At 44.5% G+C, this 15,489-nt stretch overlaps 1 protein-coding gene across 7 annotated transcripts in view; it reads left to right on the top strand.

Annotated features, from left to right (window-relative positions):
• The window catches only part of LOC137384905 (histone-lysine N-methyltransferase SUV39H2-like), a 39,795-nt gene that overhangs the window by 18,246 nt on the left and 6,060 nt on the right, over positions 1-15,489 (top strand). For 6 of the 7 annotated variants that reach the window (XM_068059590.1, XM_068059594.1, XM_068059588.1 and 3 more), the window contains 2 exons: positions 4,199-4,867; positions 9,846-9,992. In XM_068059590.1, the coding sequence (XP_067915691.1) occupies positions 4,199-4,867; positions 9,846-9,992 (816 nt within the window). Of the gene's footprint in view, positions 1-4,198; positions 4,868-9,845; positions 9,993-13,404; positions 13,550-15,489 lie in introns of all 7 variants that reach the window. The other variant, XM_068059593.1, reaches the window with a different exon arrangement.

Raw genomic sequence — 15,489 nt, forward strand, 5'->3', positions numbered from 1 at the left:
TCACTTTGGTAGGAAGAATAGAATATTAAATGTTGGTGTTGGGAGAGATTTGGGTGTCCTTGTCCAAGAAACACCAAGTTAATGTGCAGATACAGCAAACAATTATGAAGGCAACTGGTTATTAGCCTTTATTGCAAGAGGGTTGGAGTATAAGAGTAAGGGAGGCTTGCTGCAATTATATAGGGCTTTGGCGCGATCACACCTGAAATACCCTATCTCCGTAATCATGTGCCAGTCCTATACCCTGCACCCCCCCCCATATCAGCGCTCCTCCAATTCTAGCATCTTGCGCACCCCCAATTTTCATTGCTTCACTGTTGGCTGCCATGACTTCAGCTGCCTAGGCCCTAAACTGCTGGAATTCCCTCCCTAAACCTCTCCACTGCTCTACCTCTCTTTTCTCCTTTAAGACGTTCTGTAAAATCCTACCTTTTGACAAAACGTTTGGTCATCTGGCCTAATATCCCCTATATGACTCGGTGTCATACTTTGTTTGCTGATGCTCCTGTCAAGTGCTTTGGGATGTTAAAAGCACTATATAAATACGTCATTTTTGATACCACAAGTGAGCAAATGAACTGAATAGGTTGCCTTGCTGCTCTTTTGAAGGAAGCCGACAAAAGTTTGAAGCTGTTAGAAAAGAACCACAGAAATGTTAAGGCACCGAAGGAGGCCATTCAGCCCATCGTGTCTGCGCTGGTTGAAAAAGCTAGCCGCCCAATCTAATCTGACCTTCCAGCACCTGGTCCGTAGCCTTGCAGGTTACAGCACTTCAGGTGTAGGTCCAGGTACCTTTCAAATGAGTTGGGGGTTTCTGCTTCCATCACCGATCCGGGCAGTGAATTCCAGACACCCATCATCCTCTGGGTGAAAAAGTTTTTCCTCATGTCCCCTCTAATCCTTCTACCAAACACCTTAAATCTGTGTCCCCTGGTAATTGACCTCTCGACTAGGGGAAACTGGTCCTTCCCGTCTATCTAGGCCCCTCATCATTTTGTACACCTCAATTAAGTCATCTCTCAGCCTCCTTTGTTCTAACAATCCTAGCTTATCTAATCTTTCATCATAGCTGCAATTTCCCAGCCCTGGCAACATTCTAGTAAATCTCCTCTGTACTCTCTCCAGAGCAATTATGCCCTTACTGTAATGTGATCAGAACTGTCATAGAGTTGTACAGCAGAGAAACAGGCCTTTTGGCCCTCCGCGTCCATGCCGACCAGAATGCCTATCTATACTAATCCCACTTGCCTGCATTAATTCCATGTCCCTCTATGCCTTGCTCATTCAAGTACCCGTCCAGATGCCTCTTAATTGTCGCTGCTGTACCTGCCTCCACCACCTCCTCAGGCAGCTCATTCCAGATACCCACTATTCTTTGTGTGAAAAATTGTACCCCTTTGATCCCCTTTGAACGTCCTCCCTCTCACCTTAAATCTATGCCCTCTAGTTTTAGTCACCCCTACCATGGGAAACAGACTCTGGCTATCTACCCTATCTAAGCCTCTCATAATTTTATATACCTCTATCATGTCCCCTCTCGGCCTCCTTCGCTCGAGGGAAAACAGACCCAGCCTATCCAATCTCTCTTTATAACTCAAGCCCTCCAAACCAGGCAACATCCTTGTGAATCTTTTCTGCACCCTCTCTAGCTTAATTACATCTTTCCTGTAGTGTGGCGACCAGAACTGCACACAGTACTCCAAGTGCAGCTTAACCAACGTTATGTACAACTGGAACATGACATCCCAATTCTTGTACTCAGTGCCTCGGCTGATGAAGGCAAGCATGCCATACGCCTTCTTCACCACCCTGTCTACCTGTGTTGCCACTTTCAGGGAACTACGTACTTGCACCCCGAGGTCTCTCTGCTCAACAACACTCCCCAGGGCCCTGCCATTCACTGTATATGTCCTGCCCTGGTTTAACTTCCCAAAATGCATCACTTCGCACTTGTCTGTGTTAAATTCCATTTGCCAATCCCTTGCCCACTTTCCCAGTTGATCTATATCCTGTTGTAACCTTTAGACAACCTTCTTCACTGTCCTCTATACCACCAATTTTGGTGTCATTTGCAAACTTGCTAATCTTACCCCCTACATTCACATCCAAATCATTAATATATATGACAAACAACAGAGGGCCCAGCACTGATCCCTGCGGCACACCACTGGTCACCGGCCTCCAATCTGAAAAACAACCCTCTACTACCACTCTCTGCCTCCTATCACCAAGCCAATTTTGTATCCAATTGGCTAGCTCACCCTGGATCCCATGTGTTCGAACCTTCCGGACCAGCCTACCGTGCGGGACCTTGTCAAAAGCCTTGCTAAAGTCCATGTCGACAACGTCCATCACCCTGCCCTCGTCAATCCTCTTGGTCACCTCCTCAAAAGACGCAATCAAATTCGTGAGACACGATTTCCCATGCACAAAGTCATGCTGACTATCCCTAACCAGACCTTGCCTTTCCAAATGCATATAAATCCTGTCTCTCAGAATCCCTTCCAATAACCTTCCCACCACTGATATAAGGCTCACCGGCCTGTAGTTCCCTGGCTTATCTCTGCTGCCCTTCTTAAATAAAGGCACAACATTAGCTATCTTCCAGTCTTCCAGTATCTCACTTGTGGCTAATGATGATACAAAAATCTCTGTCAGGGCCCCAGCAATCTCCTCCCTTGCTTCCCATAGCATCCTAGGATACACCTGGTCAGGCCCTGGGAATTTATCCACCTTAATGCGCTTCAAAACCTCCAACACCTCCTCCTTTGTAATGTTGATGTGCTCCAGGATATCGTTGTTCCCTCCCTTGAACTCACTAGCTTCCATGACCTTCTCCACAGTAAATACAGGTGAGAAGTATTCATTTAAGACCTCGCCCATTTCCCGTGGCTCCACACATAGATTGCCACACTGATCCTTAAGGGGACCTACTCTCTCCCTAGCTACTCTTTTACTCTTAATATACTTATAGAATCTTTTAGGATTCTCTTTTTTATCTTATCTGCTAGGGAAATCTCATGGCTCCTTTTTGCCCTCCTAATTTCCTTCTTAAGTGTATTCCTACATCCCCTATACTCCTCGAGGGACTCGCTTGATCCCAGCTGCCTATACCTGACATATGCCTCCTTCTTTGTCCTGACCAGACCCTCAATATCCCTCGTCAACCAAGGTTCCCTAAACTTGCCAGCCTTGCCCTTCCATTTAACAGGAACATGCCGGCCCTGAACTCTTCCTATCTCACTTTTAAAAGCCTCCCACTTGCCAGACGTCCCTTTACCTGTAAACAGCCTCTCCCATTCAACTTTTGAGAGTTCCTGTCTGATGCCATTGAAATTAGCCTTCCCCCAATTTAGGACTTCAACTTGAGGACCAGTCCTATCCTTTTCCATAACTATCTTGAAGCTAATAGAGTTATGGTCACTGGTCCCAAAGTGCTCCCCCACTGACACATCAACTACCTGCCCAGCCTCATTTCCTAAGAGGTCGAGTGTAGCCCCTTCTCTAGTAGGGCCATCCACATACTGCTTCAGAAAACTATCCTGGACACACTTAACAAATTCCTCCCCATCTGATCCCTTAACACTAAGGCAGACCCAGTCAATATTAGGGAAGTTAAAATCACCTACTATTACAACCCTATAATTCCTACACCTTTCTATGATTTCCCTACATATATGCTTCTCCAATTCCCTCTGACTATTGGGGGGCCTATAGTATAATCCCATCAAAGTGATCACCCCTTTCTTCTTTTTAAGTTCTACCCATATGGCCTCGCTGGACGTTGCCCCTCCCCCCCGGGATATCCTCTCTAAGTACTGCCGTGGTGTCCTCCCTAATCAATAGTGCAACTCCCCCTCCTCTCTTACCTCCACCTCTGTCAGGCCGGAAGCATTGGTACCCCGGAACATTGAGCTGCCAGTCCTGCCCATCCCTCAACCACGGTTCCATAATAGCTATAATATCACAGATCATGGATCAGTACATGATCTGAGTTCATCTGCCTTACCTGTAAGGCTTCTTGCATTAAAGTAAATGCAGTTTAGCCTACCAGACCTTCCACGCTCCCTGTCCTGCCCTGTATGCAATGTTCCAGTGGCCTCGCTAATCTTTTAATCATGGGACTTGTAAAGATGAAGAAAATAACAAAACAATGCTTTATTAACATTTTTAAATTCAATTTCTATCCCTCCTTAAGGGCAAGGAGTACTATCTGGTAAAGTGGAAAGGATGGCCAGAATCCACAAACACCTGGGAGCCCAGGAGGAATCTCCGATGCATTGGACTTATAAAGCAGTTTCAAGATGATCAAAGCAAATTCTTGGAAAAAGTGAAAGCAGCAAAAAGACTAAAATTGAACAACTGTAAAGATTACAAATCTGCAGTTGCAGATTATATTGTAAAGAAATCAAAACAAAGAATAGCGCTCAAAAGATGGGAAGAAGAATTGAACAGGAAGAAGAACCATCGAGGTAAAATTCTGGTGGAAAATGAAGTGGACTTTGAACCTCCCCCTTTGGACTTCCATTATATTAATCAATACAAACCTTCTCTTGGAATAAATTTGAACAGTGACCCCTTGGTTGGCTGCGAGTGTTTGAATTGTTTGGAGGAGAAATGTTGTCCGGAAGAAGCAGGGGCCCAGTTCGCTTACAGTGCGCAGCGGCAGCTGAGAATTGCACCAGGAAAACCCATTTTTGAATGTAATTCTTGCTGCAGTTGTAGTTCCCAGTGTCCAAACAGAGTGGTACAGAAAGGAACATTATATGACCTCTGCATCTTCAGAACTTCAAATGGAAGAGGGTGGGGCATAAAAACCCTCCAGAAAATCAAGAAGAATAGTTTTGTAATGGAATATGTTGGAGAGGTAGGTTGCATGTATTTTTTTGGTAGGTATTACCTTGAACGACATGTTGCATTAATATTAAATCACAGACGCTCTGATTAGGTGAAATGGTCTGTTACTTGGAAAATGTGCTCACAGGTAGATAACAGCTTATTGACCTCTTGCCCTCCTGTATTTACGTGGAAAGGCCTAATGCGTAGATGCCATCTACTGTAATGTCATTGCCATTCAGTGGTGGGTATGAGCTTTTACTGAGGCCAATTTACCTTTTTCCTTCACTTCCTTACAGCTTTCCTATTCTAGTGTAAGCCTATCTGCCTGTCTGTCCAGGCTAGCGTCTCCGATTGACTACCCCAGTAGAATTGTTGCTTGCTTTTTGAACATTTTCCTCTTTCCTATAATGACGGAAGTTAATGTGATTTTATGGATTATCACTACTTTTTCCCCTATTCTGTCCCCTACCCAAACCCACTTTCGTTAGGAAGGACCTTACCTGTGTTTGACTGACGGGCAAAGCTTGTGGACTTGGTATTTTGGGCATTCAAAACGAAGTCTCTGGTGCAATATGTCACAACACTAATGCGGCCTCTATATAGCGACCATGTGAATAAAACTCCTTAAATTGAAGCTGGCTGAACCTGTTTTTGTGAACTAGCTTTTCCAGTTTTGCCAGTCAGTGTGGTTTTTTTTTTTGCTGGAGTTTCCATTGATTTTGAAATACTGTTCAGCTGCTCCAAGAACAATCAGCTACTCAGGACGTTTATCCTTTTTCTTTTTGTATTGTTAATTTTTAGCTCGGTAGTCTGCGAACACTGATGTTTAAACAACATCAGCAGTTTGGACATTAATTCCTGGTTGCTTAGTTTGAATTACTGGAAGGTGAATAGGATTCAATTGTACGTCCTTCAGAACTGAGATGAGCAAAGCCAGTTGTAGTGTGGGGGAAGGGAATGGGAGGAAAAGACACAGCAGATACTCCAGTCACTAGGAAGTTAATGGGTTAAGTGGCTTGAAAACTGCTAAATAGAGAAGGGGGAACATGCTGAATGAGATAAAAGATGATTTCAGTGAGGCGCGATTCTGGAAGAACAAAGGACCTAAAATTGCACAACAATGGCATAAGGTCTAAAGTAAAAATAGCAAACACTGGAGATGTACGGGGGGGTACACCAGTCCCAAAAGAGAAAACAAAAACAAGCTACACCCTGGGTGCAGAATCCCCTCTCCCTCCTTTCTCCAGCTCGTGCAGTATCATGAGGAAGTGTCCACACGTCCAAGTGTCGACCTGCTTTCCCAACACTCTTTCCCCTCTGGACACCTGCTGACCTACTCTACATCCCTGCTATCTGATCTTGCAAGATCTCAATTTTTGAAATTTTCATCTTTGTTTTCAAATCTGACCATGGCCTCACTTCTCCCCATCTCTGTAGCTTCCTCGAGCCCTGCAACCCTCCACGATATCTGCACTCCTCCAATTCTGACCTCTTGAGCATCCTTGATTTTCATCACTCCATCATTGGTGGCTGTATCTTCAGCTGCCGAGACCTGAAGTTCTGGAATTCCCTCCATAAACTTTTTTTTTTACCTCCTTTAAAAACTACTTCTTTTGATCTATCTTTTTGTCTCCTATCCTAATATCTCCTATGTGGCTCAGTGTCATTTTATTAAGTAACATTCCTGTGAAGTGTATTGTGCTGTTTTACTACATTAAAGGTGCTATGTAACAACAAATTGTTGTTTCTGAAAAAAAAATTGAGGTCATAACTGAATTCTGCTATTAAGGTCAGTGTTCAGAACCGAGGGTGCGGAGATCCCAGGCAATGGATGTTAACCTGGGGAGGAGCCACGCTCGCTGCATGTGCTGGTTAGGAAAGTGTGAGCTTGCAATCCCCTAAGTTGGTTGTTGGTGAACTAAATTGCCCAGAGCTAGGGGTTGTCAGCTGTGGCTCTGTGGGTAGCACTCTCGGGTCTCTGAGTCAGAAGGTTGTGGCTTCAAGTCACACTTCTGAGTCTTGAGCACAAAGAATCTAGGCTGACACTCCAGTGCAGTACTGAGGGAGTGTCTTTCTGATGCACATTAAACCCAGGTGGGCATAAAAGAGCCCGCGATGCTATTTTGAAGAAGAGCAGGGGAGTTCTCCCCGGTGTCCTGGCCAATATTTATGCCTCAACCAAGATCGCAACAAGATTATCTGGTCATTATCACATTGCTGTTTGTGAGAGCTTGCTGTGTGCGAATTGGCTGCTGTGTTTCCTATATTATAGCAGTGACTTTGGCTGTAAAGAGCTTTGGGACATCCTGTGATTGTGAAAGGCGCTATAGAAATGCAAGTTTTTTTTTCACATGTGGAAGCTGGCGCTGAGCCTGTGGATAATACTGAAAGGGTGACACGTCTATGATTCTGTAGATAGAAGTGACCTAATGGCTGTGTTGGATATAGTGATTGCAAATACCATGCATGTTAACTTTTTTAGTTAAAAGGCCCTGTGTTCTTGAGAAATACTGGCTTTATTTTTTGGGTCACCGCAATTATTGTTGTAGTGTTTTGAAATGCCACTTTGTGATTGAAGTATATTGAAGGCTTTTAATTTTTGCTCATTTCTGCTTTTTTGTCTTTTTTGTTTTTGCTGACTTTTCCCATGTAGATTGAAAGATTTTTGTCATCTCTGTGATGAGCTGAAGCATGATTTTAGAATCCTGTGGAAATTTTTGTTGGGTATATCTCTCTTAGCTCTGTGTAGAAATTGCAATTGTTGTGCCGAGCAGAGTATTTTTTTTGTCTCCTCTTCCTACTGCGTTATTGCTGATGACTGCTCGGTTACCCTAGTTTTGTATTGTTACCTCCCCCAACCTCCCCTTTTGTGCTTTTCATCTCTTTTCTACAACCGACTGGCACCAGCTCTGCCAAATTCAAAACGAGTGTTCTCTAATCTGGGGGCATCTGTGGAGAGAGGAACTATGAACATTTCATGCTGATGCTGTTTCATCAGAAATGGGAAAAGTCGGAGATGTAACCAGTTTAAAGTAAATACAGAGGCAGAGAATTTGCTTTAAACCTGTTACATTTCCAATTTTAAAGAAAGACTTGCATTTATATAGCACCTTTCATAACCACCAGACATCTCAAAGTGCTTTACAGCCAATTAAGTACTTTTGACGTGTAGTCACTGCTGTAATGTAGGCAATTTGCACACAGCAAGATCCCACCATCTGTTTTTGTGCTGTTGATTGAGGGATAAATATTGGCCAGGACAGTGATTCTTCGAAATAGTGCCCTAGGATCTTTGCATCCACCCGAGCAGGCAAATGGGGCCTTGATTTAACATCTCATCCGAAAGGCGGCACCTCTGACAGTGCAGCACTCCCTCAGTACTGTACTGGCGTGTCAGCCTTGATTTTTGTGCTCAAGCCCTGGAGCGGGACCTGAACCCTGGAATCTTGTGATTCAGAGGCAAAAGTGCTCAGTTGGTAAACTGAGCCATATTTTAGATCTGATCTTGGGAAATGCTTCACACAAAGTGAGCAATGTATGGGGTAAACTCAGTGGTAGTAAAAATTCTGGGATCATTTTATGGGACAACTCTTCTGCTACAATCAGAGATGTAAAATGGGCCAACTGGCTGCCTTCATCTGTAATAGTGAACTGAAAAAATACAATGAAAAATGAGCCCTCCGTATCTTTCTGCACCGTACCATCATGTGTGCGCATTAGGTACTATGGTTCCTGTTGAAATTGGCAGGAACCATAACAATCTAAATCAAAGAACAAATGACTAGGAATGAAACAAAATCAATCAGTAGTTCCAAGAATTTGTAAGAAAATCGGTGCCCTTGCCTGTGTGTTCTGGCCACTGACTTTCAACAGTGAGAGAACTTGCTTTTATACAGCACCTTCATGTCCCCCGGACAAACCAATGTGTTCTACAGCAGATTAATTTAAAAGTGCAGTCACATTTAATGTAGGCAAGCATAGTAAGATCCCAGTAATAGCAAATGAATGAAATGACCAGATGGTCTGTTACTGCGGGTATATTTTGAAGGAAGAATGTTGACCAGGATACAGGGTGACTCTTATGTTCTTCCTCAAATAGTGCCACAAAATCTTCCTCATCCTCGAGCTGCACACTGAACATCCCATGTGAAGATGATCCAGCATTCAGCAATAGCCCACTCGATTATGTGCTCAAGTCCTGCTACTGACTTGAACCCACAACCTTCTGACTTGCCAGAGTGGCAGCAACTGAACCAAGCTAATGTTGCAGCTAGGAATAGTGATAGCTTTTGGTGCATGTTCATCCTGGCCTGGAAAACCTGGAAGTGTAACTATTGACACTTGTTTTTGCAGTTGGATGTAGAATAAAAATTGAAAATCTAATCTTGGTTTATTCGTTTTGGGTTAGTTCAAATCTGAAAATGTTTGTGGGATTTGAAGGGAAGAAGCAGAAGGAAATGAAGAGCCCCTAATTTTTGCATTGACCATTGCTAATCTTTTTGCCGCGATGGCTAATTTTGATTCTTAAGTATTCATTTGTAAGTTTTAAGTGTCTTTATTTTTGCTCCTTTTTTGTTCATGATGGCTAATGTACAGCATTGTCACTAGGCATATTTAGGCAATATCTCACCTAAAGCTAACCTGCTTTAATGTTCTGTGATCATCTCAAGTTGCTTTCCCCTGCTGAGCACCATCTGCGTCAGACCAGTATGTTGCTTTTGTGTTGTAGAAGTCACCATGCACTCTCCAGACATGTTCAGAAGGGCCAAGTCTGCTAGTGTTTTTCAGTTCAAATTGATGTAAAAACATTTTACACATCCATCAGTAATAAAATGATAGTGTACTTAGATTAGAGATTGTATTCAGTTAATATGCCCTAAGATACAAGCAGTAACTGATTTCAAGTTAATTATTGAAGATGATGACATGAACTCAGTCTTAAATGAACCTGACTCCCTCTGCTCAATCAAATTACATCTGTCTGCTTATGCTTTCTCTATTGGAAGGTAATTACAAGCGAAGAGGCCGAAAGGCGAGGGAAATTTTACGACAGTAAAGGCATCACCTACCTGTTTGACCTAGATTACGTGGAGGATGAGTACACTGTAGATGCTGCAAGATTTGGAAATATTTCGCACTTTGTAAATCACAGTGTAAGTATCATGCTTGCTTTAAGGAAGTCTTGGTTCTGGATTAAAACTTGGGAAAAAAAAACTTCTTACCACCCATTTAGTGTTGATTAAACCTAATCTTACTGACTTTTTATCTTTAGAAATTGTATTTACAGTAAGTCCAAGCAATTGCAACTGTTAGAATATGTTTTTAAAAAGTCTTCATGTAAAGGTGGTCAAGTAGGTAACTCCGTGAACATTTCTGACCTCCCAAACATTACTTGACGTGATTTAAGAATGTCATTTTGAAGTAAATTGCTCTTTAAAAGTGAAACCAGCTTATGTTCAAAATGAGTTTTAATAGGTGTTGTTAGTGCTGTTTGTAAATCTTCCTACATTTTTTGTTAATTTTTTATTCGTTCCTGGGATGTGGGCGTCGCTGGCCAGGCCAGCATTTATTGCCCATCCCTAATTGCCTTGAGAAGGTGGTGGTGAGCTGCCTTCTTGAACAGCTGCAGTCCATTTGGGGTAAGTACACCCACAGTGCTGTTAGGAAGGGAGTTCCAGGATTTTGACCCAGCGACAGTGAAGGAACGGCGATATAGTTCCAAGTCAGGATGGTGTGTGGCTTGGAGGGGAACTTGCAGGTGCTGGTGTTCCCATGCATCTGCTGCCTTTGTCCTTCTAGTTGGTAGAGGTCGCGGGTTTGGAAGGTGCTATCTAAGGAGCATTGGTGAGTTGTTGCAGTGCATCTTGTAGATGGTACACACTGCTACCACTGTACATCGGTGGTGGAGGAGTGAATGTTTGTAGATGGGGTGCCAATCAAGTGGGCTGCTTTGTCCTGGATGGTGTCGAGCTTCTTGAATGTGTTGGAGCTGTACCAATCCAGGCTAGTGGAGAGTATTCCATCACACTCCTGACTTGTGCCTTGTAGATGGTGGACCGGCTTTGGGGAGTCAGGAGGTGAGTTACTCGCCGCAGGATTCCTAGCCTCTGCCCTGCTCTTGTAGCCACGGTATTTATTTGGCTACTCCAGTTCAGTTTCTGGTCAATGGTAACCCCCAGGATGTTAGTGGGGGATTCAGCGATGGTAATGCCATTGAACGTCAAGGGGAGATGGTTAGATTCTCTCTTGTTGGAGATAGTCTTTGCCTGGCACTTGTGTGGCGCGAATGTTACTTGCCACTTATCAGCCCAAGCCTGGATATTGTCCAGGTCTTGCTGCATTTCTACACTCACTGCTTCAGTATCTGAGGAGTCGCGAATGGTACTGAATATTGTGCAATCATCAGTGAACATCCCCACTTCTGACCTTATGATTGAAGGAAGGTCATTGATGAAGCAGTTGAAGATGGTTGGGCCTCGGACACTACCCTGAGGAACTCCAGCAGTGATGTCCTGGAGCTCAGATGATCGACCTCCAACAACCACAACCATCTCCCTTTGCGCTAGTTTTGACTCCAACCAGCAGAGCATTTTTCCCCCTGATTCCCATTGACTACAGTTTTGCTAGGGCTCATTGATGCCATACTCAGTCAAATGCTGCCTTGATGTCAAGGGCAGACACTCTCACCTCACCTCGAGTTCAGCTCTTTTGTCCATGTTTGAACCAAGGCTGTAATGAGCTCAGGACCTGAGTGGCCCTGGCGGAACACAAACTGAGCGTCAGTGAGCAGGTTATTGCTAAGCAAGTGCCGCTTGATGGCACTGTCGATGACACCTTCCATCACTTTACTGATGATTGAGAGTAGATCGATGGGGTGGTAATTGGCCGGGTTGGACTTGTCCTGCTTTGTGTGTACAGGACGTACCTGGGCAATTTTCCACAATGCCGGGTAGATGCCAATGTTGTAGCTGTACTGGAACAGCTTGATTAGGAGTGCGGCAAATTCTGGAGCACATGTCTTCAGTACTATTGCCAGAATGTTGTCAGGGCGCATAGCCTTTGTAGTATCCAGTGCCTTCAGTCGTTTCTTGATATCATACGGAGTGAATCAGATTGGCTGAAGTCTGGTGTTACGGCCAGGTGCAAAAGGTGTTTCGGGGTCTGTTACTATATTCACCTGGTCTTACTGTAACAGGGTTTAATATTAAACACTGTTTTGAGCTCCCCTTTTTGTAAATCCTTGTTCACAGTTTTCCAATTATAAGACAAAGAAACCAACACACACAGGCTTTCTCAGATTTAAAGAAGATGAAATTTTATTAAAACTTAAACTCGAATAGGGTTCACGTCTACGGATGTATGATGCGCCCACGCTTGCCTGCACACCCGATATCACATGCAGATCGGGACAGAAAGGAGAAGAGAAAGATATAGTAGAGAGGGGTTTGAGGCAATGTCTTGTTACGGTGCTTCGAGCTCACTGTAGTCCTTTTGTAAGTAGTTTTGCTTTTCGTTGGGGCCCCGTAGTCGTCTTAAAACCTTGTTCAGGTAGGAAACCTTTCTCTTTGAATTTCACGTGTTTTCACAAGATTCAGATCTGTGGGAAGCAGGCAGACAGGAGAGGCTGTAATTCTTCAGTTCCAGGAGAGATCTTTACTCCATGAGCACACTGCTTTGTCTCTTCCAATTCCTTTGTTGTGACTTCAAATTCAAAAAGGCACCCAGGTTGCCCAGCAGGTTAGTCACGTGACTAGCTCCTGATATGGAACAGTCTCTCCTTCAAGGTTTGTCGATTGTACCTTAGCAGTCTCTGGAATGCTAACTCTCCCCACCTTCAATGTCTGGTAATCAAAAGTCCATTGTTGGTTAAATGAGTTGGGGCATGGCCCTTTGTCCCTTGTTCCAACACTGTCAGTTACCATGGAAATGTCTTTCCGGTCAGGGGCTTGCAATTTTAAGTTTTAATGTTCATGTCGTGAAACCCTGTGTGCCTCAATCTTGGCAGGTGGGGGGGTTTGCCTGACACTGGCATGTGTGATGGTGGGGACTGCAGGAGAAGGCTGAGATGGATCATTCACTTGGCGCTTCTGGCTGAAGATTGTTGCAAATGCTTCAGCCTTATCTTTTGCACTGGTGTGCTGGGTTCCCCCATCATTGAGGATGGGGATATCTGTGGAGCAGCCACCTCCAGTTGTTTAATTGTCCGCCACCATTCACAATTGGATGTGGCAGGACTGCAGAGCTTAAATCTGATCTGTTGGTTATGGGATTGCTTAGCTCTGTCTATCATATGCTGCTTGGCACACAAGTAGTCTTGTGTTGTAGCGTCACCAGGCTGACACCTCATTTTTAGGTTTGCCTGGTGCTGCTCCTGGCATGCCCTGTTTCACTCTTCAGTGAACCTAGGTTGGTCCCCCAGCTTGATGGTAATGGTAGAGTGGGGGATATGCCGGGCCATTAGGTTACAGATTGTGGTTGAGTACAATTCTGCTGCTGATGGCCCACAGAGCCTCATGGATGCCCAGTTTTGCATTGCTAGATCTGTTTGAAATCTATCCCATTTAGCACGGTGGTGGTGCCACACAACATGATGGACGGTATCCTCAACATGAAGGCTGGACTTTGTCTGCACAAGGACTGTGCGGTGGTCACTCCGACCAATATTGTCACGGACAGATGCAACTGCGGCAGGCAGATTGGTGAAGATGAGGTCAAGTATATTTTTTCCTCTTGTTGGTTCCCTCACTGCCACAGACACAGTCTAACAGCTATGTCCTTTTGGACTCGACAGCAGTGGTGCTACCGAGCCACTCTTGGTGATGCACATTGAAGTCCCCCACCCAGAGTATGTTTTGTTCCCTTTCCACCCTCAGTGCTTCCTCCAAGTGATGTTCAACATGTAGGCGTACTGATTCATCAGCTGAGGGAGGGTGGTAGGTGGTAATCAGTAGGAGGTTACCATGCCCATGTTTGACCTGATGCCATGAAACTTCATGAGATCCAGAGTCGATGTTGAGGACTCCCAGGGCAACTCCCTCCCGACTGTATACCACTGTGCCGCCGACTCTGGTGGGTCTGCTCTGCCGGTGAGACAGGACCGGGGGATGGTGATGGCGATGTCTGGGACATTGTCTGTAAGGTATGATTCGGTAGGTATGACCATGTCAGGCTGTTGCTTGACTAGTTGGTGGGACAGCTCTCCCAACTTTGACTCAAACCCCCAGATGTTAGTAAGGAGGACTTTGCCAGGTCGACAGGGCTGGGTTTGCCATTTTCGTTTCCTAGGTCGGTTCCGGTCCTTATTGACTTTGTCGCGGTCAGATACAACTGAGTGGCTTGCTCGGCCATTTCAGAGGGCATTTTAGAGTCAATGACATTGCTGTGGTTCTGGAGTTACATGTTGGCCAGACCAGGTAGAGACAGCAGATTTCCTTCCTTAAAGGCCATTAGTGAACGAGATGGGTTTTTACAACAATCGACAATGGTTTCATGGTAGATTTTTATTAATTGAATTCAAATTACACCTTCTGCCAATTGTGGGATTTGCACCCATGTCCCCAGAGCAATACCCTGGGTCTCTGGTTTACTAGTCCAGTGACAATACCATTGTACCACCGCCTTCCTGTCTGTGTGTCCGTGTCCATCTGTCCTCCAGCTCCCTTTTAGGATAATGTAATGTAAATTTTTATTGCCAGCATTGAGCAAGGTCATCCTTGATCCTGATGTTAGCAAGAGGAATAATTCCCATTGACCAGTGTTAGCAAAAGTCTGCACAAATAAATTCACTAAAAGTATAGATCATAAAATGTATCCTTTCAGTTAATGGCAAATGCAACAAACCAGTTAGCTAACAATAATTTAATGTCTTTAACATTGAAAAACATTGTGAAGTACTGCACAGAGGTATAAGGGGTGGGAATGGAAGCTGAACCAAGGAAGGAAAAACTTGGTTAAAGAGCTGGGTTTTAAGCAGAATCTTCAAGGAATTGAAGAGGCCCAGAGGGTTTAGGGAGAGATTCTAGAGCATGGGTTCTGGGCATCTGAAGACCTAGTTGCCAGTAGTGGCGCAAAGGTGTGAGGAATGCCAAGTCGAGAGATTTTGGTGGGAGGTGGTGTTTGTAGAGCTGAAGCAGGTTGCAAATGGGGAGGGGAAAGGAGCTGGAGGGATTTAAATACGAGTGAGGGGGTAGGGGTGATGGGTGAGTGGGACAGTGCAGGATAGTATTATGGGCAGTAGAATTTTGGATGGGCTGCAGTATACAGAGGGTGAAGGTGGGTGACCGACCAGGAGAGCATTGGAATAGTTTAGTATGGACAGAGGCCTGGAGTTTGGGGCAGCAGATGGACTGAAGTGAGCAAGGTTAGAGGTGGACATCAGTCTGTGATGGAACAGATAGGGGTCAGTCAGAAGCTCAGGTTGGGGTTAACCAAGATGCTGAGGTTGGAAAAATTCTGAATCAGCTGGAGACACTGGAGGGAGGAGGAGGATGAGGCAGCTGTGGCTTGGATGTCACGTGATTTGTATGTTCAAAATTTTTCAGCATGTGGCTTCATGCGTGTTTGCAAGGCCAATGTGACACTCGTAAAATGATGAATCAAGATTGTGTTTAAAACTGCTTTTCACCGTACAGATGAACAACTTTTAACTAT

Source organism: Heterodontus francisci, chromosome 27, assembly GCF_036365525.1.
Source record: "Heterodontus francisci isolate sHetFra1 chromosome 27, sHetFra1.hap1, whole genome shotgun sequence".
Lineage (NCBI taxonomy): Eukaryota > Metazoa > Chordata > Chondrichthyes > Heterodontiformes > Heterodontidae > Heterodontus > Heterodontus francisci.